At 43.6% G+C, this 26301-nt stretch overlaps 1 protein-coding gene across 1 annotated transcript in view; it reads right to left on the bottom strand.

Moving 5' to 3' along the window:
* Positions 1-456: 456 nt before the first annotated feature.
* Positions 457-26301, bottom strand: part of KLB (klotho beta) — a 46902-nt gene continuing 21057 nt past the window's right edge. The window contains 3 exon segments of the mRNA XM_073342264.1: positions 457-1730; positions 15846-16989; positions 21877-22145. Coding sequence (XP_073198365.1) covers positions 1336-1730; positions 15846-16989; positions 21877-22145 — 1808 coding nt within the window. The 3' untranslated portion in view covers positions 457-1335.

The following is a 26301-nucleotide window of genomic DNA, read 5'->3' on the forward strand; positions in this document are numbered from 1 at the left end:
AATTCAAGGTAGCTCAGGGTGTGAATAAACACACCCCTGACTGACACCACTATGTTTAAGAAAAAACACACCATCAGTGTAGATGCAACTATGCCCACAAAGGACAGCTTTTAGCAGCATAGCTAATATTGTTTGGGGCTGTGGTGTTCCTACACCACAAGAAAAGCTGCTCTCTGTGTATGCTGTGTCTATCCATGGGAGCTATGCTGCCAAAGACTTTGTAGCGTAGAAATAGACTGTGGGTGCTGAAACAATATCTGGGAGCTTTGTCCACTGACCAAATGAGCCAAGAGAAAAAGTAAACCAATGTGAATGGGAACATCTCAATCTCTAAACATCACATAAAATACAGTTTGTAAGAGACATTGTGGGGTAAATGTAATCTCTATAAACACAAATATGTTAGACAACAGGTTTAGTGAAAATAAGGTAGTTTTGAGACACCTATGAGCCTGTGAAAATGTCATTTTTAATAGAATACACATAGAATTCTTGAGAGAATAGACATTTCTAAACAAACTGCTCTCATATTTCTTTATGACAGGATTTGCAACACTGAGGGCTGCACTGGCAGTTTACCAAGAGTACAGGAGGCTCAGCCAGTTTGCACATTTTCCAGAAATAAATACATATTACTTATAGTTGTGTGCATATCTATTTTCTGTGATGGATTAATAGAGCTTGTTTTAATGGTTTCCAGTAATAAAAATCTGTACACGACTGACTGATTTTTGTCCCTACCTTCCAGGGGAAAACAAGCAGTGGTTGTATATCATAATGTCTTGTTCCCAACTTGTCCTAGGAGCCATTACTTAATCTCAACTTTCACAGTGTCAGAGTTAGGCATTTATGTCAATGATGAAGTTAGTCAGATTTATGCCTTTGCAACTAAGACCAGTATCTGGTCCAAACTATTTAATCCTTGGTGTTGAATTTAACTGGATTTTTTTTAAAGCTGTCACATTTGCAAAGAACTGCAGATACAAACTTATCAATGACCAAACATATCTGAGTGTACATCACAAAATTTCTAGTTTGAAGACATTTATATATAAAAGTGCACATCAGTTCTCACAGCTTAATATCTTTTCAAGTCAAACTAGTTAACAAATGATTCCAGGGCACAAGGAGAAACCATTTAACTTGCTTCAAAAGCTCGATAAAAATCACTGGTACCCATCAACATCAGTTTTTCTTCTCCCTTGTGTAATTATTTTCCATTCCTCCACTGAATGTTATTTGGTGTGTATAACTGGAGTGACTCACATAGTGCTTCTCAGAAATTGTCCCATCCTCTTTATCCTATACAGAAAGCAGATGCAGACAGTGATGAATCTAGTTGAGAGTAGCTTTGTGTCCCTTTTTAAATGGGGGACAGATGTGTTGGAAGTTTTTTGCCCTATACAGTTTTCTTCTTTTTCTTTTGTGAAAAATTATAATTGTTAGAAGCAGGACAAAAGAGGAGAAAAGGCAGCAGCCAAAGAATATCAGAGGCTTCTCTTGTGAGAGAAACAAACAGAAGGTACACTGTGTTTTTTCCTCTGATTGATCACATAGATCACTAGAATACTCTCCAGGAAAGCCATTGCGGCTAATCAGGTTGTTGTAAATTTGTATTGAAGACTTGGCTCTTGAATCAGAAGTGAAGAATCCAAATCTGGGTTTTGATTTTTCTTCAGTCAGTTTAAATGCATAATAACCTCTAATCTTTACTTTATCAATGTGATATGCTGAAAAAAAAGGAATGAATGTTGATAAATTCTCCTTATGTATGAAAAGCTATTTAAGATCTCAAATGACTGCAACATTTATAAAAGGTAAAAATTATAACTGCATTATAAAACAAAATAGTTACTTCAGTGTGCTATATAAATAGTTAATTAATCCTAATACCTAATTGCCATGGTTATTCTAATCATCACCAAGGAGATCTAGTGAGTGGAATTAGAATTCAGGAGTTCACACATTACAGTCCTGACTTTAGTCTACTAGCACCAGATTTTAAAATGTGTTTAGGCACTTAAAGATGCAGATAAGTACTTCGCAAGATTCCCAGAACTGCTGGGCGCATAACTCCCCTTCAAATCAACGGGAGTTAGGACACCTAGTAGGATTTTCAAAAGTACCTATCTCTATCTTTAGGTGCCTAAATACCTTCAAGAATCTGGCCCCACAGAGTCTAATCATAGTTTGGATGAGTGGTTTTGGAAAAAGAGGTCAAAAAACATTCTGAGAGGGAATCGGCAGCTCTGAAAGATTAGGAATCCCTATACTAGGCTATTACAGTAAAATAGTTTTCACTTACCTGCCAAGCAAAAGAAGTTATGTACCTGTGCTGTAACGGCTGTTCATTGAGCTGTGGGTGCCAATGTGTATTCCATGCAGGTGTGCGTGCATTGAGCGCACCAAAGCCAGATAACTTTGCCTAACAGTACCTGTATGGGGCACTGCTCATACCCTCTGGCCTTAGCCCCTCTCCTGAAGCACTTGCATGAGAGGAAAGTGATCAGGAACAGCCAGCATGGATTCACCAAGGGAAGGTCATGCCTGACTAATCTAATCGCCTTTTATGATGAGATTACTGGTTCTGTGGATGAAGGGAAAGCAGTGGATGTATTGTTTCTTGACTTTAGCAAAGCTTTTGACACGGTCTCCCATAGTATTCTTGTCAGCAAGTTAAGGAAGTATGGGCTGGATGAATGCACCATAAGGTGGGTAGAAAGCTGGCTAAATTGTCGGGCTCAACGGGTAGTGATCAATGGCTCCATGTCTAGTTGGCAGCCGGTATCAAGTGGAGTGCCCCAGGGGTCGGTCCTGGGGCCGGTTTTATTCAATATCTTCATAAATGATCTGGAGGATGGTGTGGATTGCACTCTCAGCAAATTTGCGGATGATACTAAACTGGGAGGAGTGGTAGATACGCTGGAGGGGAGGGATAGGATACAGAAGGACCTAGACCAATTGGAAGATTGGGCCAAAAGGAATCTGATGAGGTTCAATAAGGATAAGTGCAGGGTCCTGCACTTAGGACGGAAGAACCCAATGCACAGCTACAGACTAGGGACCGAATGGCTAGGCAGCAGTTCTGCAGAAAAGGACCTAGGGGTGACAGTGGACGAGAAGCTGGATATGAGTCAGCAGTGTGCCCTTGTTGCCAAGAAGGCCAATGGCATTTTGGGATGTATAAGTAGGGGCATAGCGAGCAGATCGAGGGACGTGATCGTTCCCCTCTATTCGACATTGGTGAGGCCTCATCTGGAGTACTGTGTGCAGTTTTGGGCCCCACACTTCAAGAAGGATGTGGATAAATTGGAGAGAGTCCAGCGAAGGGCAACAAAAATGATTAGGGGACTGGAACACATGAGTTATGAGGAGAGGCTGAGGGAGCTGGGATTGTTTAGCCTGCAGAAGAGAAGAATGAGGGGGGATTTGATAGCTGCTTTCAACTACCTGAAAGGGGGTTCCAAAGAGGATGGCTCTAGACTGTTCTCAATGGTAGCAGATGACAGAACGAGGAGTAATGGTCTCAAGTTGCAGTGGGGGAGGTTTAGATTGGATATTAGGAAAAACTTTTTCACTAAGAGGGTGGTGAAACACTGGAATGCGTTACCTAGGGAGGTGGTAGAATCTCCTTCCTTAGAGGTTTTTAAGGTCAGGCTTGACAAAGCCCTGGCTGGGATGATTTAACTGGGAATTGGTCCTGCTTTGAGCAGGGGGTTGGACTAGATGACCTTCTGGGGTCCCTTCCAACCCTGATATTCTATGATTCTATGATTCTAAGCTATTTAAGGATGGGGTTGCCCCTACACCTCTCAGTTTCTTTGCATTGAATGTCAAGAATTGAGACTTTGATGCAGACGGGATGAAGGGTGGCTTGTGGCATACACGTCTGCACACACATCATGAACAAGAGTAACACTACAGGTAAGTAACCATCTTTTCTTCTTTGAGTGGCTGCAGATGTGTATTCCACTCACATGACTCATAAGCAGTATCAGAAGGAGGTAGGGCTCAGAATCTACTTAAAATGCAATTGCAAGAGCGCCTTCCCAAAATTTGCATCTGATCTGGTTGCATGGGCGGCGGGTATAAGAGGCCAGGGGAAGCTAAGCCTCCCCAAAAGGGATGTGGTGCACTTCCCTCTGGAGGTGTGCCACCCCGAGGCCCCACTCCGGCTCATCCTGTGCTGCTCCACTTCCCCCCTACCCCCATCCTGTGCAGCTTCTCTTTCTGCTCCAGCTCCTCCCCTTCCCTCAAGGGCCCACCTGTCACTTGCACCTTTCTGCCCCCAGTGGGTGAGGGGCTTGAGGGGGCGAAGAGGTGCGAGTGGCAGGTGAGGGGGCCAGGGAGGGAGGCAGAGCAGGGCTTGGGGCGGAGTGTGGGCAGGTCCTTGCGGGGAGAAGGTCAAGTGGGGGTGGGCCTCAGAGCAGAGCAAGGGGCATGGCCCCCCATTTCTAGGGTGCTCGTGCCCAGCCTCCACAAATGCAGAAGTCATGCGCTGACCTTGTTTGGACGCAGACATAATAGCATAGTATTTGGTTGAAGTATGTATGGAAAACCACATAGCAGTGCTGCAAATGTCCAGTATCAAAAAGTCACTGAGAAAAGAAATCAAAGTCACTCGAAACTTTGTTGAATGGTATCTCAACCTCTGCGGAGGAGGCATCCAAGCTATTCCATAAGTCATTGTGATATACCTTCTCCCTGAAGGACCAGAGAAAGGAGAACTTTCTTGTTAGGGAAGCACCAGTCCTTCAGCCAGGAGCAACATTCCATGTCAGCTCCAAAGAGGAGTGTGGGGCCAGATGATCTGTGGAGGCTCCCAGTGCTAAACCGGCCCAGATGGCATGTTCTAAAAGGTGCTGCTTTAGACTCGTCCCTCGCCACCTGTGTGCTCTTTTTAAATCACTCGCAGATGGAGCACCTTTCTTTAATATGCCCTTCTCCCAGGCACAACAAACATAGTGTGTGGGGTCACTATTGGGGATAGCCACTCTACATAATGAGCAATGTTTAAACCCTGGTGAGGGCATCACCCAGGATAATTATCTATCTATTCTAAGTACTACAGCTAAATCTAAGGGTAATACTAAACTATGCTAACAATTAATTATATACAACAAAGTTCCAGAAAAAAACTGAAACAAACAGTGAGGTAAACTACTACACCAAATGCTGCGACTCTAGCTGTGGGTGGTGAGAAGGAACTATGGGGTATTGGATCAGTGCTGCCCTTAAATATCCTGGGGAGGGGCTAAGGGCCAGAAGACACAAGAACCACCCCTATGGTACTGCAAGGCAAAGTTCTCCGGCTTTGATGAACTTGGCATGTGCATACTTGAGTAGAACATACATCTGCAACCCCTCAAAACAGCAGCTAGATTCAAAGTTGCACATTTCCCCTGAAACAGTAGGTTGAATTGTAAACACTTTGGAGCAAGGATTACCTGCTCATTATAAGTGTGTACAAGGCCTAGCCAAAAGGGGCCCCAATCAGGGACTGGGATCTTCAGGCACTACTCCAATAAAAATAATACACATTCCTAACACCTAAAATGACCCTTAGGAGATAAAATTATAGCTACTTTAAAAAACAAAATAGTAAAAATAATTACTCACCATTTCACCTTTGAATTCATATGTAAGCACAGAGAAAATCCATAATATTATTTAAATAAGCTAATTTTGTAAAAGTAAGTTTTATAAATTGAACTTTTGGGCTCTCTTTGAAGAGATACACTTCTACAGTTTTAAAAATAAGAATTTCATGACAACTAGCCTGAGGATTCCCTATAGGAAAATAGTTATATTTCTTTGTAGGGACTTCAGGATGCAAAGGAAAAAATTCCTAGTTTAGTTTAATCTTTAGAACTGATTTCCCTTACCATGCCCTGGGTCATAATAGAAACAAGGCAGGTGAGGTAAATGTCTTTTATTGAACCAACTTATTGTATAAAGTCATTTGTAGGGTTCTGTTATTGTAGCTGATCTCAGTGTCCCAGAAGTTGAAAATTATTATATACAAGAAACCCATGGATCACCACACTTACCTCCACAGATCCAGTAACCACTCAGATGTGCCAAAAAGTCTGTTATCTACAGTCACACACTTAGATACCACAACATTTGCTTCAAAGAGAACATCTGGGATACACACTTAAAACCACCTTCACTAAACAAGGACACTGCAGAAATGAAAAGGAGTATTTGTGGCACCTTAGAGACTAACCAATTTATTTGAGCATAAGCTTTCGTGAGCTACAGCTCACTTCATCGGATGCATACTTTGGAAAGTATAGAAGATCTTTTTATACACACAAAGCATGAAAAAATGGGTGTTTACCACTACAAAAGGTTTTCTCTCCCCCCACCCCACTCTCCTGCTGGTAATACCTTATCTAAAGTGATCACGCTCCTTACGATGTGTATGATAATCAAGGTGGGCCATTTCCAGCACAAATCCAGGGTTTAACAAGAACGTCTGGGGGGGGGGTAGGAAAAAGAATCATAGATATGTGGGCATAGTTGGCAACGGGCTTTGTTGCAAGGATAGGTTCCTGGGTTAGTGGTTCTGTTGTGTGGTATGTGGTTGCTGGTGAGTATTTGCTTCAGGTTGGGGGGCTGTCTGTAGGCAAGGACTGGCCTGTCTCCCAAGATTTGTGAGAGTGTTGGGTCATCCTTCAGGATAGGTTGTAGATCCTTAATAATGCGTTGGAGGGGTTTTAGTTGGGGGCTGAAGGTGATGGCTAGATGCGTTCTGTTATTTTCTTTGTTATTTTACATTTGGGGACAATGTATACCTTCAAATCAGCGGCACTGCTATGGGTACCCGCATGGCCCCACAGTATGCCAACATTTTTATGGCTGACTTAGAACAGCGCTTCCTCAGCTCTCGTCCCCTAACGCCCCTACTCTACTTGCACTATATTGATGACATCTTGCCAACTGTGCCCACATATCTATTCAGGGGACACAATCACAGGGCCTAATAACATCAGCCACACTATCAGAGGCTTGTTCACCTGCGCATCTATCAATGTGATATATACCATCATGTGCCAGCAATGCCCCTCTGCCATGTACATTGGTCAAACTGGACAGTCTCTACGTAAAAGAATAAATGGACACAAATCCGATGTCAAGAATTATAACATTCATAAACCAGTCGGAGAACACTTCAATCTCTCTAGTCACGCGATTACAGACATGAAAGTTGCGATATTACAACAAAAAAACTTCAAAACCAGACTCCAGCGAGACACTGTTGAATTGGAATTCATTTGCAAATTGGACACAATTAACTTAGGCTTGAATAGAGACTGGGAGTGGCTAAGTCATTATGCAAGGTAACCCATTTCCCCTTGTTTTTTCCTACCCCTCTCAGACGTTCTTGTTAAACCCTGGATTTGTGCCGGAAATGGCCCAACTTGATTATCATACACATTGTAAGGAGAGTGATCACTTTAGATAAGGTATTACCAGCAGGAGAGTGGGGTGGGGGGAGAGAAAACCTTTTGTAGTGGTAAACACCCATTTTTTCATGCTTTGTGTGTATAAAAAGATCTTCTATATTTTCCACAGTATACATCCGATGAAGTGAGCTGTAGCTCTCAAAAGCTTATGCTCAAATAAATTGGTTAGTCTCTAAGGTGCCACAAGTACTCCTTTTCTTTTTGCGAATACAGACTAACACGGCTGTTACTCTGAAACTTCAGAAATGAAGCATATTGCCTCATGGAACAAGCCACCCAAATAATCTAGAAGAGCCTGCTTCAATGCTGGGGGGAAAAATACAAACCACTGACTCCACACTCCTAGTTGTCACCTACCACCCCACACTGGAACCAATATGGGGTGTCATCAAACAATTACAACCCATGTTTTGTGGGGACCACATCCTGAAAGTGTAGGTTGCTTACTGTAACTGGAGGTTCTTCGAGATGTGTGTTCCCTATCTGTATTTCACACATATGGTATGCATGTGCACCACGTGCCTGAGTCTGGTAATTCTTCAAAGCAGTGTCTGTTGGTCCATACACATGCAGTAGCTCTCCTTGTACTCCTGACTGAGGATATAAGAGGCATTGAAGGTCGACACCTCTCCAGTTCCTCTTCTTACTGCCCATCTAACAGGATCTGAAGGGGGATGGGTAGTGGAATAGTGATAGGGACCACACATCTTAAAGAACCTCCAGTTACAATAAGTAACCTCCACTACTTCTTTGAGTGCTGGTCACTATGCGTATTCCACATGTGGGTGATTGCAGTGTTCAGACTGGAGGCAAGTGCGAGGAAGCTGGTAGCAAAGATGCCGATCCCACTACTGCATCCACAGCTGAGGCACAAACTAGAGCATAGTGTGTCGTTAACATACGGATAGAACTCCAGGTGGCTGCCCTGCAGAGGGATGTCAGATAGGGATGCCATGGAGGCAACTTGTGCTCACATGGAGTGAGCTATGACACCCACAGGAGGAGGATTTTTTTGCTATTTTGTAGCATTCCAAGATGCATCTGAAACCCACTTACAAATCCTCTGGGAGGATATGACTTGCCCATGCAATGTTTCTGCTATGACAAAAAGTCTTGGTGATTTCCTAACGGGTTTGATTCTTTTCAGGTAGAACGCCAGGGCACACCGGACATCAAGAGAGTGAAGACTCATTTTCAGAGGAAGCATGGGGCTTTCAGGAAAAATATAGGTAAGTGTATCATTTGATTGATGTGGAACTGAGAAACAATCTTGGGGAGAAATTTGGTGTGTAGCCAAAGAGAAACCTTGTCTTTGTGACACTGTATAAGGGGGTTCTGCCATGATGGCTCTGAGCTTCCTGGCCAAACGACGGACAGGTGGGTGATGGCACATGTCACCATTGGTTTGAAAGGCAGACCTGTGAGTATTGACAGGATGAGGTCAATGTCCCATTGAGGTGTAGGTTTAAGCACTGGTGGGAAGATACTGATCAGACCTTTCATAAATCGTACTGTAGCTGCGTGCGTCAAGACAGAATGTCCTTCCAACGGAGGGTGGAAAGCACTAATTGCTGTTAGGTGTACTCACAGCAAACTAATAGCGAGACATGAAGTCTTCAGGGACAGGAGATAGTCTAGGACAACTGGGATGCTTAAGGTAACTGGAGAATGTTGATGGAGTTGTGCCAGGCCAAAAAGCATCTCCATTTGGCCAGATAGCAGATTCTAGTAGAATCTTTTCTACTTTGATTAAGGATCACCTGAACGAGCGCTGAGCATGAGCATTCTGTTTCCAACACCCATCCAAACACCAGGACGTGAGGTACAGTGAGACTAGATTGGGATGCTTGATTTCCCCTCCTTCCTGGGTTAGGAGATCTGGGAATGGGAAGATCATGATTGGTGGGTGGGCAGACATTGTTAGAAGTTCTGTGAACCAGAACTTTCTGGTCCAATAGGATGCTAGGAGAAGGATATTGGCTCTGTCATGATGTATCTTCCCTACGACCAGTGGAAGCAGGGGAATGGGAAGCAAGGCATATCTGAGGCTGTTTGTCCAAGACAGCAGAAGGTCGCAGTCCTGGGAATCGCAACCCATGGCTCCTTTGAAACAATACAAGGGGAGCTTTCTGTTCATTTGGGACACAAAGGGGTCTCATAGTGGACTACCCCACTTTGTAAATCTCTCACTTAGGACTGTGTTGTGAACCTCCCACTCATGGTCTGGAGAGAAGCTTCTGCTTTGTTTGTCAGCAAGGGAGTTGTATTATGTTGGCATTGATTATCCCCTCCCTTCAGAAAGGATGCAGTTCATGACTCTCGACATGAAGGATGTGTATTTGTATGTGGACATTCACCCATCACACATGAAGTTTCTGCATTTTACACTTGACCAGGAACACTTCCAGTTTCAAGTCCTCTCCTTTGGGCTCATTTCAACATCCAGAGTATTTACAAAGGTTTTCTCTGGGATACTGAGAAGGTACGCTGCTTGTATTGTGATGTGGTTCCTGATTAACCAGTTCCAAAGTCTGATGGCTTCCAGGCAGAGGGGACAAGATCCCACTCCTCCCTGTTTGTTTATATAGACCACCATAGTGATATTGGCTGTTATTTATACATGGAGTGAGCATATGAGCAAGAAAGGCCTTGCACGCAAAGCAGGCTGCCCTCAGTTCCATATGTTTATATGTAGCCTAGCTTCGTGTGGGGTTCAGGAATCCTGAGCAGTGTGGTTGTCATGTGGGCATCCCACCCCAGAAAGGAGGTGTCTGTTACAATGCTGGCCCTGGACGTGGAAGGGTTGAAGGGAACACTGACAGTGGATTTTCAGGGTTCAGTCACCAAGCGAGGGAGGTGATAATTCTGGTGGGAACCTCGGAGTTGATATGGTCCTTCTTCAGTCAGTAGATTGAATGGAGCCAAGCTTGAAGACACCGCAGCTGGAGTCTGGTAAACGGCATCATGTGGCCTAACAGTGAAAGACACCTGTGCACTGCAGTCTGCGGACTGTGGGTAATACATGAAATCAGGTTGCTCATTGTATGAAACCTGTCTGCAGGGAGGAATGCTCTCACAGAAACTGAGTCCAACATCACCCCAATAAAGTTTACTGACCTTGTGGGTAACTGGACAATAAAATGAACTTTTCTTTGTTTATGCAAATGCCTAGGGTGGCCAAAAGTTGTAGAGAAACCCTGTCACCAACCTGAGCACCTGATGAGGTTGGCCTACTAGGACTCAATCGTCCAGGTATGGAAATACCATATAGCCCTGGCATCTCATCTGGGCGGCTACCACAGAGAAAACCTTTGTAAATATTCTGGGTGCTGGAATGAGGCCAAAGGAGAGGACTTGAAACTGGAAGTGTTCCTGGCCAAGTGTAAAATGCAGAAACTTCATGTGTGGTGGGTGAATGTCCACATACAAATACGCATCCTTCATGTCGAGAGTCATGAACTGCATCCCTTTCTGAAGAGAGGGGATACTCAATGCCAACATAATTATCTGGAATATCAGAGTTCACGTAAAGATGTTGCGTTGCCAAAGGTCCAAGATGGGTCTCCACCCTCCATCATTTTTGGGAATTAGGAAATGTGGGGAGTAGAACCCCCTTCTGTGGCAATGAGGTGAGATGCGCTCTATTGCCCCTTGGTGTAAAAGGGATTCTGTGTCCGGAAGAATTATCTTGTGAGGGTGGTCCCTGAAGGGGGACTAGGAAGGGGGCTTATGAAGCAGGAAGGAGAGGAACTCTATGGAGTTTCCCTGATGGATAATCTCCAGAACCCAACTGTTCCTAGTGATCTTGTTCCAGTTGTGGGCGAAGGGTGTGAGACAGCCCCCAAGGGTGACAGGGGGAAAAGATGGGCAGCATCAGTGGTGGTCTCGACCAATATGTCAAATATGGTTCTTGGCCAGTAGCTGGGAGTGAGTAGAGGCTGTGGCAGTAGAGGGGGCTGAGAAGCAAGGCCTCAAAATCCTCTGGCATTTGTGTGGAGGCTCAGCTGGGCACCTGGCAATAAAGGTGCATGAGGTGGGGGTGGCCTTGGTCTATAGGACTCCCTCTGGTGTTTCCTCGTAGGGGATAAAGTATAAATCCCCCAGGAATGCAGAGGCAATCTGGAGTCCTTTAGTGAGTAAGGTCTTGTCTGTTTTCTCTTTAGAGATTAGACTCATCAAAGGGGAGGTCCTGGATGGTGTTTTAGACCTACCTAAGAAACCCTGATGATTATAGCCAAGAGTCCCTCCTCACGACTAAACCCTGGCCAAATTTCTGGAAGCTATGTTTGCTGCATCCAGTGCAGCCTGGAGGGCTACTTTTGCCACTATTTCCCCCTCATCTGAAAAAAAAACACTGAAATTTGGCCCTGTCCTCCATGGGAAACTTATGTCTGAAGTCTGCATGCCTGGAATAATTATTAAAATTGTTTCAGAGTAACAGCCGTGTTAGTCTGTATTCGTAAAAAGAAAAGGAGTACTTGTGGCACCTTAGAGACTAACCAATTTATTTGAGCATGAGCTTTCGTGAGCTACAGCTCACTTCATCGGATGCGTACCGTGGAAACTGCAGCAGACTTTATATACACACAGACAAGGTATTGTTTCATATTCTCTGTGTGTATATAAAGTCTGCTGCAGTTTCCACGGTACACATCCGATGAAGTGAGCTGTAGCTCACGAAAGCTCATGCTCAAATAAATTGGTTAGTCTCTAAGGTGCCACAAGTACTCCTTTTCTTTTTATTAAAATTGTATTTCACTAACAAAGCTTGGTAGTTAGCAACACAAAATTGCAGGCCTCTGGAGGAGACCTTTCTCCTCAAGAGGTCCTGTCTCTTAAAGTCTTTATCTGCCATGGCCGCCGTTTGATAATGCGGCTAAGTTCTTTCTGTAGCCCCCTGTACCAGCGACAAGTTGGAGGCAGTATGGGAGAATGAAAATTCAGCTCCTTTAGCATGAACAAAATATCGCCTCTCGGCTGTTTTCAGTGTAGAGGCCCAGGATGCTGGAGTGTGCCATACCATTCTGGCCCATTCTAGTATGGCCTCATTGACCAGAAGGGCTACCTTACTTGGTCCCTGCAGTTGTAACATGTCCAGTACCGGGTTTTGAGGGTCCTGGACCTTATCCAATGGGATCTGTAGGTCACTGAAAATTCTTTGTAACAGCTCCTAGTACTGCCAGTGGTCATCTTGCAGAGAAGGAGTAGTGACTGCTTTGTCCGTGGATGATGAAGAGACACCCTTCAGAACCATCGGCACCTGCAGATCCAGTTCCAGCTCTTCCTCCTCATACAAGCTCTCCAACAGAACCAGTTGGCGAGAAGGAGAGGAGCTGTATAACTCTTGAGAAGTGCCCAGATGCCTGCCATAAGGATTCAATGGATCCCAATCAGGCAAGAAAGAGGGATCGATTGGTTGTGGGACCCATAGACCCCAAGAGAATCAATATGAGCGGTCCTGGATTGGGGGTGGGGGGGAGAAAGAGTGTTATACCCAGAGGAATGGCGAGCACAATCCTTCGACTATCCATTGGGGCTCGACTGTCTCCATGGAGATACTGGTGCGGCTAGCTCCTCTGACTCATCTGAATCCGAGAACTGTTCCATCGATAGTGGTACCATTGGTACCACAGCACTTCTGCCAGACAGTTGGAGATGGGACAACTCCTGGGACATTTATGTAGACTCCTTTTCCAGAATAATAACATCGCTCACAAGGGCAAGGCCGGAAAGACGTGGAGACTGCGGACGATGGAGGACAATATCCTCCAATGTTATGTAAGTTTCCTATACTCTGGTGGGTGAGGGGTTCCAGCAGTCAAGTCTGAAGGACCTGGTGCATCTGCAGCAGCCAGCTGGTCTTTAGATGAATGAGGTGGTACTGATGATGGGTCTGGACGAGCATTCATAGACGGAACCAGTGAAATGTCTGTCCTTACGCTTGCTCAGGTGATCGATGAAACTGAAGGATCTTTCTCTTTATGCACCTTGCCCTCCAATCTGGGGATCTTCATCAGAGCCAGTTCCTTAGGTTCCATATGCGATGTCTCTCCTGACTTGGAAAAGCTCGGAGAGGAAGTGTGTTTCTTATGGACAGTCCTTGAAGGAGAGTTGTCCTTGCCCCATGAGTGTGCCCTCTACTCTCATGGGGAACCCTAGAAGAAGAGTCTTTGGGCTTAGATGTTGAAGTTTCCAGTCTAAGGCACGGGCTTGGAGCGACACTGCTGGTCAATTGAGGTTGATGCACTGGGGTGTGTCCCTGGCCAAGACTGGAGAGGGGACTCATAGCCTTCTCCACCAGGGGCTTTCACAGGCAAAGCTCCTGGGCTTCTCAAGTTCTGGGTGGGAAGGAGTGAAAGATACTGCACTTTGCAGAATTGCACCTCACCCAGAGAGTACAGGCACTGTTGATGTTCATCACTGATAGAGAGGGAGATGCAATTCTTGAATCATGGGACTCTAGGCATGATTCTGGAGTTGGGGAGGGGTTCCCTAACCAGAGAGAAAGAAATACTCTACACTATACTGTAAACTTTAACTACTAAGCTAAGAAATATAACTATTTAGAAGTTTTTTTTCCTTTCTTTACAGTTTATACAATGAAGTGAAGGAAGAAACAATTCTGACTCATGCAATGTGGAAGTAAGAAGGAACTGGAGAGGCGTTGACCATCACTGCCTCTTATATCCTCAGTCAAGAGCACGAGGAGAGCTACTGCATGTGTGTGGGACAGCAGACACTGCTTTGAAGAATTTCCAGACTCGGGCGCACAACGCTTATGTGTTCCCCACCTGTGGAATACACATAGGGACCAGCACTCGAAGAAAAAATCTTTCCCAACTTCTCTCTTCTGGTCTTCAAGCAACCCCACTACCTCACCAAGCTCATCATCAGAAACAAGCTCCCCACAGACGAGGACACACAAACTCAAAGCAGCACAAGACCCTGCCAGAACAATAGATGCAAAACTTGTAGACATATCTTCACCGCTACAATGGTCAATACCCCCCACAACACACCTTTCAAGATTCTTGGGTCCTACCCAGACTTATCACAACATGTGGTATACCTCATTCAGTGTATCAAATGCCCCGACAATAACTATGTGGATGAACCCAGACTATTGCTATGTTCTCAAAAGAACTCACACTGAAAAATGATAAAAGACAAAACCCCCTATCACCCACAGGCAAACACTTTTCACAAAGTGATCACGGCATATCTGACCTCTCAGTCCTCGGCCTCAAAGGAAACCTGCATAACACCTTCTAAAGATGAGCCTGGGAACTTAAATTCATAACTCTACTAAATCTTAAAAATCATGGCCTCAACATGGTTTTATGGTTCATTACAACACTCTGTAAGACACCCTGCCTGCTAATTCTTAACTGCCCACTTAATTTTAAGTGGTCTCCTATAGCATGTGTGAATCTGCTATGCTTAACAGTGTCTCAATTTGTATTTTGCTTAGACACTATGGTTACCTTCCCCAGACCTGAAAAAAAGTTCTGTGAAGCTCAAAATCTTGTCCTTTCCACCAACAGAAGTTGGCCCATTCAAAGATTTATTTCACCTACCTTACATAGCTACAACACCACTGCAAACAACTGGCTTATAACATGCAGTTATATTTGAGCAACATTAAGTACAATCTTCTAAAGAGATTTAATCTTTTATGTGAATTAAATAGTTGGATACCAAATGAATACATGGGATTGGAGATGGCAAGTTTTTGGTTCTTCCTTAAAGCATGGGAACATTCTGAGCAGTATCAGCTCTCTTAGGTAGTATATATAAATGTCTACGATATAGCCTTGCTTGTAAAACTAAATCTTTCCAGGGAGCTATTCGCACAAGAACATTTTCCCCTTTATTTAGAGATTGTAACTCAGTGTCTGGAATGCATATAGGATATTAATGAACAAACCAAAAAAATACTCATTATTCCTAAATTCCTTGAAAACTAATATAGCACTAGAAATGTTAAATTCGTTGTTTTAAAATGTGGATGCCTAACAGCCACCTAAATCTATATTTAGCCACCTAAATAAGTGGTCTGATTTTCAGGGGTACTGGGAACATATGGCGCCTATTGATATTGAAGAGCAAAAATAGACAGCAAAATTAACTTTTTTCAAAAAGTTTAAAATGCTTCTCAAGACAGCCAAAATAAATTAACTATTTTACTAATATTACTTTTCAGTGTAAGCCATTGCTCAAGTTGGTACTGGGACATCTTGTGATAACGAATGAAGAGGTAGATTGTGAATGGAAGGGGAGGTGGACAAAGAGATGTCTGTGTTGAAAATATAGTCCATACCATGAAAATGGCTGAGAACCCCTATTCTAAAATATCTGCATTTATCATCTCACCTTTTAAAACCTCTTGGGTGTATTTTCCTAAGTAATAGTTTCGAAGTTCATCATTAGCCAAAGACTGGTCGTCGATCCCATTTGCTGTGATGTAAACATCTATATCACCATAGGTTTTTTTAATCCATTTTAGAACTTTGCGCATCCCCCAGGGCACCACTGCCAAACGAGACGGAGAACTCAGGCATGTGATATCCTGCAGGAACTGAACATCCCGATCAAATTCATACCAGCTCCCATTTTGAAGTTCATGAATCACAAATCTTGTGGTAAAATGATTCAGTGCATAAAAATCAGCTGCACCTTTAACAAGTTTCTTTTCTTCATCTGTGAAATATGGCAAAAAGGAATTTGAGAGGCCTTTTTTGTTTTTAGATACAATGTATTGCCTCATAGCTGCTGGATAGTCCCCTGTCTTAAAAATTGGATCTGCAAACCAGGCTATTTCAAATTGAAGAAATCTTTCCACAGCTTTTAAGTGAGAATTAAAATAGGGATTGGCAGGCTCAGCCCAATCTGAATGAAGAGACAAAGACACTAATCCATGCTGAAAGGATCTATATTGCTTGTCATATATTTGCCAGGCCCTGGCATGTGCTATCAGTAAATTGTGTGCTGCCTGATACGTATCATTGCTGCTGCTATTATAGACATCACTTAATCTATTTGGCTCATTTATTGTGATCCACAGTTTAACCAAGTCACCAAGTTCCTGAAAGCACAAAGCCGCATAGTTCTGAAAAGCCTGGACAGTAGACTGATTTAGCCATCCTCCTCTCTGCAACAAAGGACCAGGCAAGCCTAAGTAGGCGTGAGTTGGATAGTATAAGGTGACCATAGATTTAATATTGAGTTTCAGTAGCTCACTAATCACACATCTATAATATCTGAGAACTTGTCTGTTGATGGCTGACAAATCCCCATTTGGTAAAATTAATGACCAGTCAAGTGCAAATCTGTAATGTGTTACTTTCATTTTTTCCAGGAGGTCAAGTTGTTTTTTAATACTGACAAAGTCTGTACACTGAGCTGGTCGGGTTTTCAGCTTCACTCCTTTAACTTGGTGCAAAAGCCCGTCTCCAGTGATGTTCCAGAGATACAGGTTAGGGTCACAGAACTGTGGAGAGGAAGCTACAGATTCTGCCTGTAAAAATGGATGGGAACAAACATTTGCAAATTTAGTTTACTTAAACAAGTATCTGTTACTTGCATCTCTATATGTAAGACAGAATTAGTTTTAGTTTTATTTGCAAAGCAGAGAAGTGAGGATCCTCATTGCTGTTTAGTCCTGGTTTTTGTATATTATGAGTTTACAGGCACATCACAACAGTGCAGGATGGGGTTTTTTTTTGTTAATTCAACCTCACAGCATTCCTGTATAATAGTTACATCCATTTTTACAAATGGGTAAATGGAGGCATAAAGACTATAATTAATTTGCCCAAGGTCACACAGAGCATCAGTAGTACGGAAAAGCTGAAAATTATCAGTGGCAGACCTAGGACTAGAATCACTGTTCTAATTCCAATTATAAATAACTATGTAGTTTAATGAGTAGTTGATATTTATCATTTGTACACCGGTCATTCTCTGACTGTTATTATTTAACAAGGTTCTACATTGCTTTGGACTTTTTTATTTATTTATTTTTACAGTTTTGGGTTTTAAAAAGAAAACCAGTGTGTTTAATATATAGAATTTTCAGTACCATGTGGTGAACTAACAAGGTTTAATCTAAAACCTCTAAAAGTTTTGAAAAGTAAAACCGATCCCCGAAATATGAATTTACTCAGAAGTCTTTATTTACCTGTGGCTGGTAGTGACTGGGTTAAATTACATTTATTTTGTCTGCTGTATGTATTTTTCTAGGCTAATGTTTTCCAGCATGTCATCTTTCACTATGTAATTACAAAACCATGTTACGGCACACCTGCCACATGTCAAATATAGCTATCTATCACATTTAATGTGGAAATAAATATTGTAAGAAAACAGTCTTATCTTATTAGGTTGGTGTACACAATATAATGTATTTCTGAATAGAGTTCATACTGAAAGTGTCATATATGCAGAAGACGCTGATTAATTTTTTCATTTGTGTTGTTGCAATATTTTAAACTTATGGTTTATTCATTTTCTACCCTTGCAATGAAGCCTGAGAATCCTAAGACTTCTGGGTTGTATTCCTAGCTCTATCACTGACTTGTTCTGTGGTTTTTGGGCAAGTCACTTAAGTGGTCCTTAGTTTATACATCTGTAAAACAGATATTGTTATACTTACCTCACAAGGTTGTTAAGGTTGTTATGAAGCTTAATTTATATTTTTGAAGTGCTTTGAGATACCTGGATGAAAGGTACTATATACATACTGTGACAAACTGAACACCGTAGCCCCGCTCCTTCCTGGAGGCCCAGCCCCCTACATTCCCCCTCCCTCGGTGACTCGCTCTCCCCCACCTTCACTCACTTTCACTGGGCTGGGGCAGGGGCTTGGGGTGCAGGCTCTGGGGTGGGGCTGGGGATGAGGGGTTTGAGGTGCAGGAGGGGGCTCCAGGCTGGGGGTTTGAGCTGAGGGATTCAGAATGTGGGAGGGGCTGTGGGTTGAGGCAAGGGGTTAGGGTGTGGAAGGGGGTGAGGGCTCTGGGCTGGGACTGGGATGAGAGGGCTCCAGGCTGGGGGGTGGGGCCAAGGGATTCAGAGTGTGGGAGGGGGCTGCGAGGTGGGGCTGGGCTGAGAGGTTCAGGGTGCAGGGGGGTGCAGGCTCTGGGGTGGGACCAGGGATGAGGGGTTTGGGGTGCAAGGAAGCTCCAAGTTTGGGGGGGCAGAGGCAGGCGGTTGGGGCACGGGTTTACCTCGCATGGCTCCCAGTCAGTGGAGGGTGTCTAAGGCTGGCAAGCTGCCTGCCTGTCCTGACTCCGTGTCCCATGTGCCCTGGAAGCAGCCAGCAGGTCCAGTGCTAGTAGGTGCGGGGTGGGAACCAGTGTTCGGGGCAGGAGCAGCTTGCGCGGAGCCCCATGGCCTCTCTGCCTAGGAGCCGAACCGGCTGGCCACTTCCAGGGCGCAGCGCTTTGCCCGAGGGCTGGTAGGGACTAGCCTGCCTTAGCGCCGCAGCACTGCCAACCACATCTTTAATGGTCTGGTCAGCGGAGCCGCCAGGGTCCCTTTTCGACCAGGCGTTCCGGTCAAAATCCAGACACCAGGTTACCCTAACACTAGGACAGAAGGGCTTAAGAAGCAGTTCTGAACCCAGGTGACTCTGCCCCCTTGCCCCTCCAGAGGCTGCTCCAACTGGAGGAGGAGCTTAAAAGGGAGTCAGATAGCTCAGAAGGGGGCAGCAAGCTGTGCAAATCACATGTGGTGCAGATATTATGACACTGTTGTGTGTGATGCAGATAGTCACCAGAGAAATGCCTATAAATTTAAGGATGAAATTGTTAGATTTAATCTTTTGGGCTAAGGTTAATGGAAATAGTGAAAATAAGTGTACTAAACAAATATACAAAGACTGTTGGGAATTAAGTAGACAAGATACAACTGGACATCACAAACTCCCACATGCTAGCAGGCTCAAAAAGTGGGTAAAAGACTTGAGTGAAAAGGAAGATCTGGAAGAGATTAAAATCTTTAGTCATGGGAAATCAAACTATAGCTGAACAGTTGTCTCTCCAGTTGTGTATCTGGAATTATACGATAAAACAAAGAAGAGTGGGACTGTCAAATATGATAAATAAAATTTATGAGTTTATACATGGGAAATGGGGTCTAGCATTGCCAGATCCATACTGGAGGATCTGAAGATGACAACACAGGTAGAGTGGGAATGGCCTGATTTTGGAATTAAGAGATCTATGAGACTATCCAGTTGTGTTTCCATTTTGACAGCTTAGTTATACTGTTGGTACAGACCCGGATAAGGGATGTATGCCCACTCCTATCCTATCTGACTCTTTATTGGGTAAAATGGCGATCAGAAAGAGAGCCTCAGAATAGGTATACACAATAGTAGCATGGATCCCAGCACATGTAGGGATACCTGCCAATTAAATGACTGATAAAGCATTGAAAAATGTCTTACAAAATGAGGAGGATGGTAAAAAGAACCCCCTAAGAACACAAGACTTCAAGTTTGGCTAAGAAAAAAATTAAGAAGGAATGGCAAGAAATATGGACCAAAGAGAAAAAAGGATGAAGGTTCTATGAAACACGTCCTGAACTTGAGGATCATGTTATACTTTACAGCTATGATAGAAGAAGCGAAGTAACTATATTTAGAGTTCTAACCAGTCACTATGACCTGAATGGCTATTTATATCCATTAAACATGCACAAACATGGATTCTATGAAGCATGCAAAGATAAAAAAACAGTTCAGCATCTGCTATGGCAATGCAGGGTGAGTTATACAGAAAGAAAGATTTCTTTATGAAGAACTGAGATGCCTCAAGGTGAAAGAACATAGTCTGAAAGGATTGGTGAGAGTACTGGGGAAGTGGGATAGCATTAATTAAGCATTACTGTGCTTTTTTAAGAATACCAGGCAGGGTGAGAGGATATATATTTGATTATGTGAAAACACTGGTGGGCGATGGTCATAGCCTCACATTCTGAGGCTACTGCACCATAAAATGACAAGAAAAGAAAGATAGATGGGGGCAGACAAGATAGGAGAACAGACTTAACCTAAAAACTCCTGAACAAGAATGATGCAGAAGTCCTTGCTGCAAGCAAGGGCTAGCAGCTGAGCCCTGCTAGGCTGAAGGTTGATTGATTTATTTATGCTATCTTATGTTAGACTTTGGGGGGAGGCGAATAGTAGGAAGTGGTCCAGGGAGGTGGCCTCAAGGCACTCCAGGGTGCTGGATATTGTTGCCTCTCGTAGGACGGTGGACCAAAGCCCAGTGGAGTGGAAGGGCCCAGGCTCTCCTACCAACCACCCTTATTGTGGAGGGGGCAAAAGCCTCCCTTCCAGCCCTCCTTTCCAAAGTAAGGAGGGATAGAAACACTGAGAGCCTCGGGGTGAGGAAGAGCCACATGTAAGGGGTCCAGAGATGGGCTGAAAACCCTTCCCGTTGTGAGGACATGAAACTCTATATATTTGTCTGGACAGAAGGGGACAAACTAAATCAGTGACCTGGCCAGAGGGCCGAGTCACCACCCATCAAAAGGTGGGTTCACACAGTATTGGAGTAATTGCCGGCTAAGTTTCCTCTAAGCTGCCCGACTGCGCAGCTGCCTATTAAGTCCTGTGCAGGGGCTCAGGGCTGTGGTGGGGAGAGATGCCTCTCCCCACCGGCCCCAGCACAGACCTGCCACGGTGGGGAGAGGCGCTCCTCCCTGCTGGCCCCAGTGCGGACCTGCCCCAGACTTGCCGTGGCTAGGGGAGAGGAGCCCCTCCCATGGCCTGGCCCAACCCAGACCCACCCCGCCGAAGCTGCCGCAGCCGGGGAGAGGCACCTCTCCCTTACCCTAGCTGCTGCAGCGAGAGAGGGCTGGGGGGAGTCCTCTCTCCCCACTGCAGCCCTGGGGAAGCCTGCACCCCAAACCCCTATCCCCACCCCACCCCCAGAGCCACCCCCCTCAACCCTCTGCCCCAGCCCTGAGCCCCATCCCGCATCCCAAACCCCTTATCCCTGGCCCCACCCGAGAGCCTGCATCCCCAGCCAGAGCCCTCATCCCCCCATACCATAACCCTCTTCCCCAGGCCTGAGCCCCCTCCCGCACACCAAACCCCTCGGCCCTACTCCATCACATGATTTTTGTTGTTACGTGCAACAATATAAAGGTGATGTGTCACACATCACCTCCATATTGGTGCACATAAAATTAATTCCGCACATGGATGTAAAAAATTGAAGGGAACAGCAGTTGCTGGCGAGGGGCACTGGAAATGGGGAAGAGGAGTGACCTAGCCACTAGGCAATGCCACTGGTAAGCCCAGCCCCATATCACACATACATATGTACAAAGTACTATTGTTATTAACTGTTGTATGTAGCAAAAATAACTGTTGTTTACAGTACATTAAGCTTACCTTAAGAACGGACTCTGTGATACCCCAGGAAAAGTCACAGGGAAATTGACCTTGCAAAGCTGCAGTAGACTCTTTCAGAAAGAAGCCATTTTCTTGAATTATTTCCTTGTAATACAGTGCAGATGACTTTGGAATCCTTTCTTTCTGTTTACTGTTGAAATCTACATAAAATAATCCACGTCTAGTGCTGTAGGCATGTTGCCATTCAAAGCCATCAAGGAGAGACCAGGCTGTGTAACCAAACACATCTATTCTGTCGTATTTAATAGCTGCATAGGAGAAATAAATAAAAATGTGTTATATGTTAAAATATTCATTAATAAATTCAGTATGATTTACAGTATGAGCATGCATTATAACAAGGTAAAGAGAGTGTCGTGTATTATGAAACTACCTGTTTCTCATCACTCAGAGCCGCTAACTTCCCAAGTTCCCTGGGCGTGCTTGACCCTCGCTCCGCCCCAGGTCCCGCCCCCACTCCACCCCGTCACCCAAACCCGCATCCCAGCCCCACCTCTTCACGCCCCTGCTCCACTTCCGCCCCACCTCTTCCCACCCCCTTCAGCCCCCTCCCCTGACCTCTTCCTGCCCCTGATCCTCCCCATCCCTCCCTAGCGTGTCCTGTACACCGCTGAACAGCTGATCACCAGCAGGTAGGAGGCACTGGGGATAGGGGAGCTGATTGGAGGGCCCTGCCAGAGGGTGGGAGGGTTGTGGTGGAGAGGAGCTGATCTGAAGGGCTCCCAATGGGTGCTGAGCACCCACTATTTTTTTCCTTAGGTGATCCAGCCCTGGAGCACCCATGGATTTGGCGCCTAGGTGATCACTCACGAGTGTGATTCTAACAAGTAGCAAAACCATGGCAACATATACATGCTGTTAAATAGCATTTTTTCACTATCAAAGCAATTAGAAAAATATTTTTAAGGAACTAAGGGTATGTCTGCACTAGAAAAGCTACAGCGGCACAACCGTCATGCTGCAGCTGTGCTGCTGTAGTACAGACACTTACTACAGCAACAGAGGGGTTTCTTCCATCACTGTCATAAAATCCATCTCTCTGAGGTGGATATGAGTTGGGCAAGACTGCATTTGGCAAGGCCAGAAAGAAGGCTGTTGCAATAATCAAGATGTGAGATGAGGAGAGCCTGGAGAAGAATTTTAGCTGTGTGGATGGATAGGAAAGGGCATATCACAGAGATGTTGTGAAGGAAGAATCAGTAAAATTTAGATACAACCTGGATTGAGGACGTAGAGAAATCCAGGTTGAAGAGGATGACCAAGTTACAGGCTTCAGTGACAGACAGGATGGTGTTGCCTACAGTGACTGGAGAAAAGAGATAGGAAGGAAGTGTTGTGGGGGGAGGGGGAGAGAGGGCAGATTAAGAGCTCTGCTTTAATCATGTTGAGCTTTAGCTACAGCTAGACAACCACGAGGAGATGTCAGAGACTGGCTGAGATTTTAGTTTTGACAGAAAGAGTCAGGATTGAAGTAGAGGTAGATCTATGAGTTGTCAGCATAAAGATGGTAGTTGAATTTGTGTTCGGATGAGATTACACAGAAATAAGATGTAGAGAGGAAAGAGATCGGGACCAAGAACAGAACCCTGTGGAACCCTGAGATGGTGTGTCCACCCTACAAAAGCTCTGAGTAGCTTAATTTGGGCCAGAAGGGGCCAATTAGTTTTATATGCTGCACCTGGAGGGGAAATAGGGATTGATAAAGTCTAATGGCAGATGAAGCCCCTCTGGGGAAAGAATTTGAGTCTGGGAGTGAAAGCAAGAAGAGGAGACAAATGAAGGTGAGTGAAGCATGGAAAGAATCAACATCAATGGACACATCAAACTTAATTAGTTTTCCCATCACTCCAGCAAAGGGCCATTCAGGAACACCTCATTCCTCTTCTCACATCCTCATCCCACCACCTAGGACTTATTTAATTATTTAACTTCATTTGCCTCTTATTTCTCTTTATTGTTTCTTTATCTTTAGTAAGTACCTGACAATCAACTTATATTGGAAACAGAGCGTTTGTTAAAGGTGATTTACAAACAGATTTAAGCAGAAAAAATATAAAGCATCAATTTTCTGGACATGCTATGCATATAGCACAGCACTGTCTATACATATGTCTATACTGGGAAAAATCAAAGCTGTAAACTTTACTGGTACAGCTCTGACAGTGGTAGAAGATGTAGAAGAAACAAGACTCAGGCATTTTTATCATGCAGTTGTGGTGTCAGGCTTCAGCCAAAGGGACAGCATGTGATATGCCTCTTGCTTCATTGACAGGCTTGCCACATACTACCAAATTCTGCATTCCCCACTGTGTCCTGGTACACTATACATTAGCCAGCTCTCTTGCAATAATGACATATACAGCATGTATTTTAGTGATTCAAAACATTTTAATTATCTTAGGGTGAAAAATGAAGGGACACTACAGTACTGAAGACATAAGGTCAAATTCTAATTTCACTGACTTCAGAGGGTCAAGTTTCCTTGAACCAGCAGGTATAAAGTATTACCCAGCTTCTCGTATTATGCTTCCATTAGCAGCTATCCTATTACATACTGTTGACTTATATGGGTGCTAATTTTTGGTAAAAATTATCCAGTCTGATCTACCATAGAATAGTATTTCATATTATCTCTTGAAACCATATTGTATCAGTAAAATATGTATGTGTTCCAGATGTTATTCATAGATAGGCAAAAGATGAGTGTACCTCACAATGAGCCTGTTATTAAGGAGGCCATTTTGTATTCTGAAGTCAAGGTTATGCACCTTGTATAAATAGAAACAATTCTATGCTCTCCCCTCACAATTCCTATTGTCTGAACATTACCAAGTACTTCTTAAAAGCAGATCTACAAACTATTCCCATTGCCAGCTCTTCACAGTGAAACCTTTATAAAAGAACAATCTAGTTCTGCTAACTTATCTTACAGTGTGTTGACATCCTTCAAAATTTCAGCATAATCACTTTTTTTTATTCTAAAGGTTTACATCTGGATGTAATTTTATTTTTAAATGTCTACAGATATCAAGTTACTGAACTGACAACTTGCAAATTTATTGTGCACTTATCAGTTACAGAGTGGAAAAGTGTGTGGAAACCTGAATTTTTTTTTCTCCTAAACTTAACAAATGGATTTAAATTAAATTACAAAATAAAATTTGTTTTCAGACTGAGAACTTGGCTGCTATAGTGTCTTTCATTGGACAGGGGTCTGTAGCACCATATCCAAATAAAATAGTCTCCCTCACAAATCAGTGTCTACATCAGTTTGTTTCTAGAAGGACATAACAAGTACAAGATTATGTACTATGAAATCTGTCGATGGAAGTAATCGTGATGTCAAATTCAGCCATACAAAATTCACTGCAAGATCTAGTAGGACAGGAAAGTGGCTGAGAGGGAAATATGTTTTGTTCAAACAAGTTTCTTTTGTGATTAGTTATTTATTACAAGCAAATTGTGGATTTTTAAAAACAGAGACAACATCTCCAAGTCCAGATCTGCACCTGAACTTTGCTACTGTATCTACATGGCACCTGTAATAGCTTGAACCACAATGCTGGAGTTTAACATTCTCAAACATTATGAAAGTTGGGATCTGGATGCACATTTGAACTTTATGATTTGGGGCCATCTTTAAGTTCAATATAGCTGAAAGTTTACCCCAGTATCAAAATGTATCTTTAAAATCATTCTTTCTTTCCCCCATGGAATAACACAGCATGTCTTGAACTTTAAAGATTCAGCAAGTTAGCTGCCATAAGTGACCGGTAGCACTTTTCCTTCTAAGGGAAGGTAAATTCTTGGGTCTGAGTCATTCCATGTTTTTAATGTGGCATGTCACATGCTAAAACAATAGCCAGAGGAATCTGTCTGCAAAACTCTGTGCTACTGTTGTTTATCACAACCAATAGGTGTCACTAACAGAATGAGGAAAAATAGAAAACTGTGTGTGGGGCAGGGGAAACAAATGTTGCATCTGTAGAGGAATTAAGTATTATTGGAATTATTTACACGTAATACAAAATGCAAGCTTTTAACCTTCAAAAAGTTTTCCACTACTTAGGCCTTAAAAAGAGACACTATAAAGATGAAAATTGTGTATTTAAAATAATAATAAATTGTGTTACATGTTAGAGCTAAAGAATCATTTCCATTTCTGCCATTTATTTACTTTTTGCATTTTTCTAAGTTTGGATAATGAACCTAGACTTGTCAATTTAACTTTTGCTAGTAGGCATTTTTACTGTTTGCTTCTCACGTAGTAACATTTCCAATGGTACACGGTAACATGTAAAATAAAAACAGACAGTTTGAATTGAAAGAAATGTAACGAACAAGACTTCCTACTCATATTGTTTTGTAAAAACCAAGCATAAATGTTGGGCCTAAGTTCTTTAT

The sequence above is a fragment of the Lepidochelys kempii genome, chromosome 4 (assembly GCF_965140265.1).
Source record: "Lepidochelys kempii isolate rLepKem1 chromosome 4, rLepKem1.hap2, whole genome shotgun sequence".
NCBI classification, from domain to species: Eukaryota; Metazoa; Chordata; order Testudines; family Cheloniidae; genus Lepidochelys; species Lepidochelys kempii.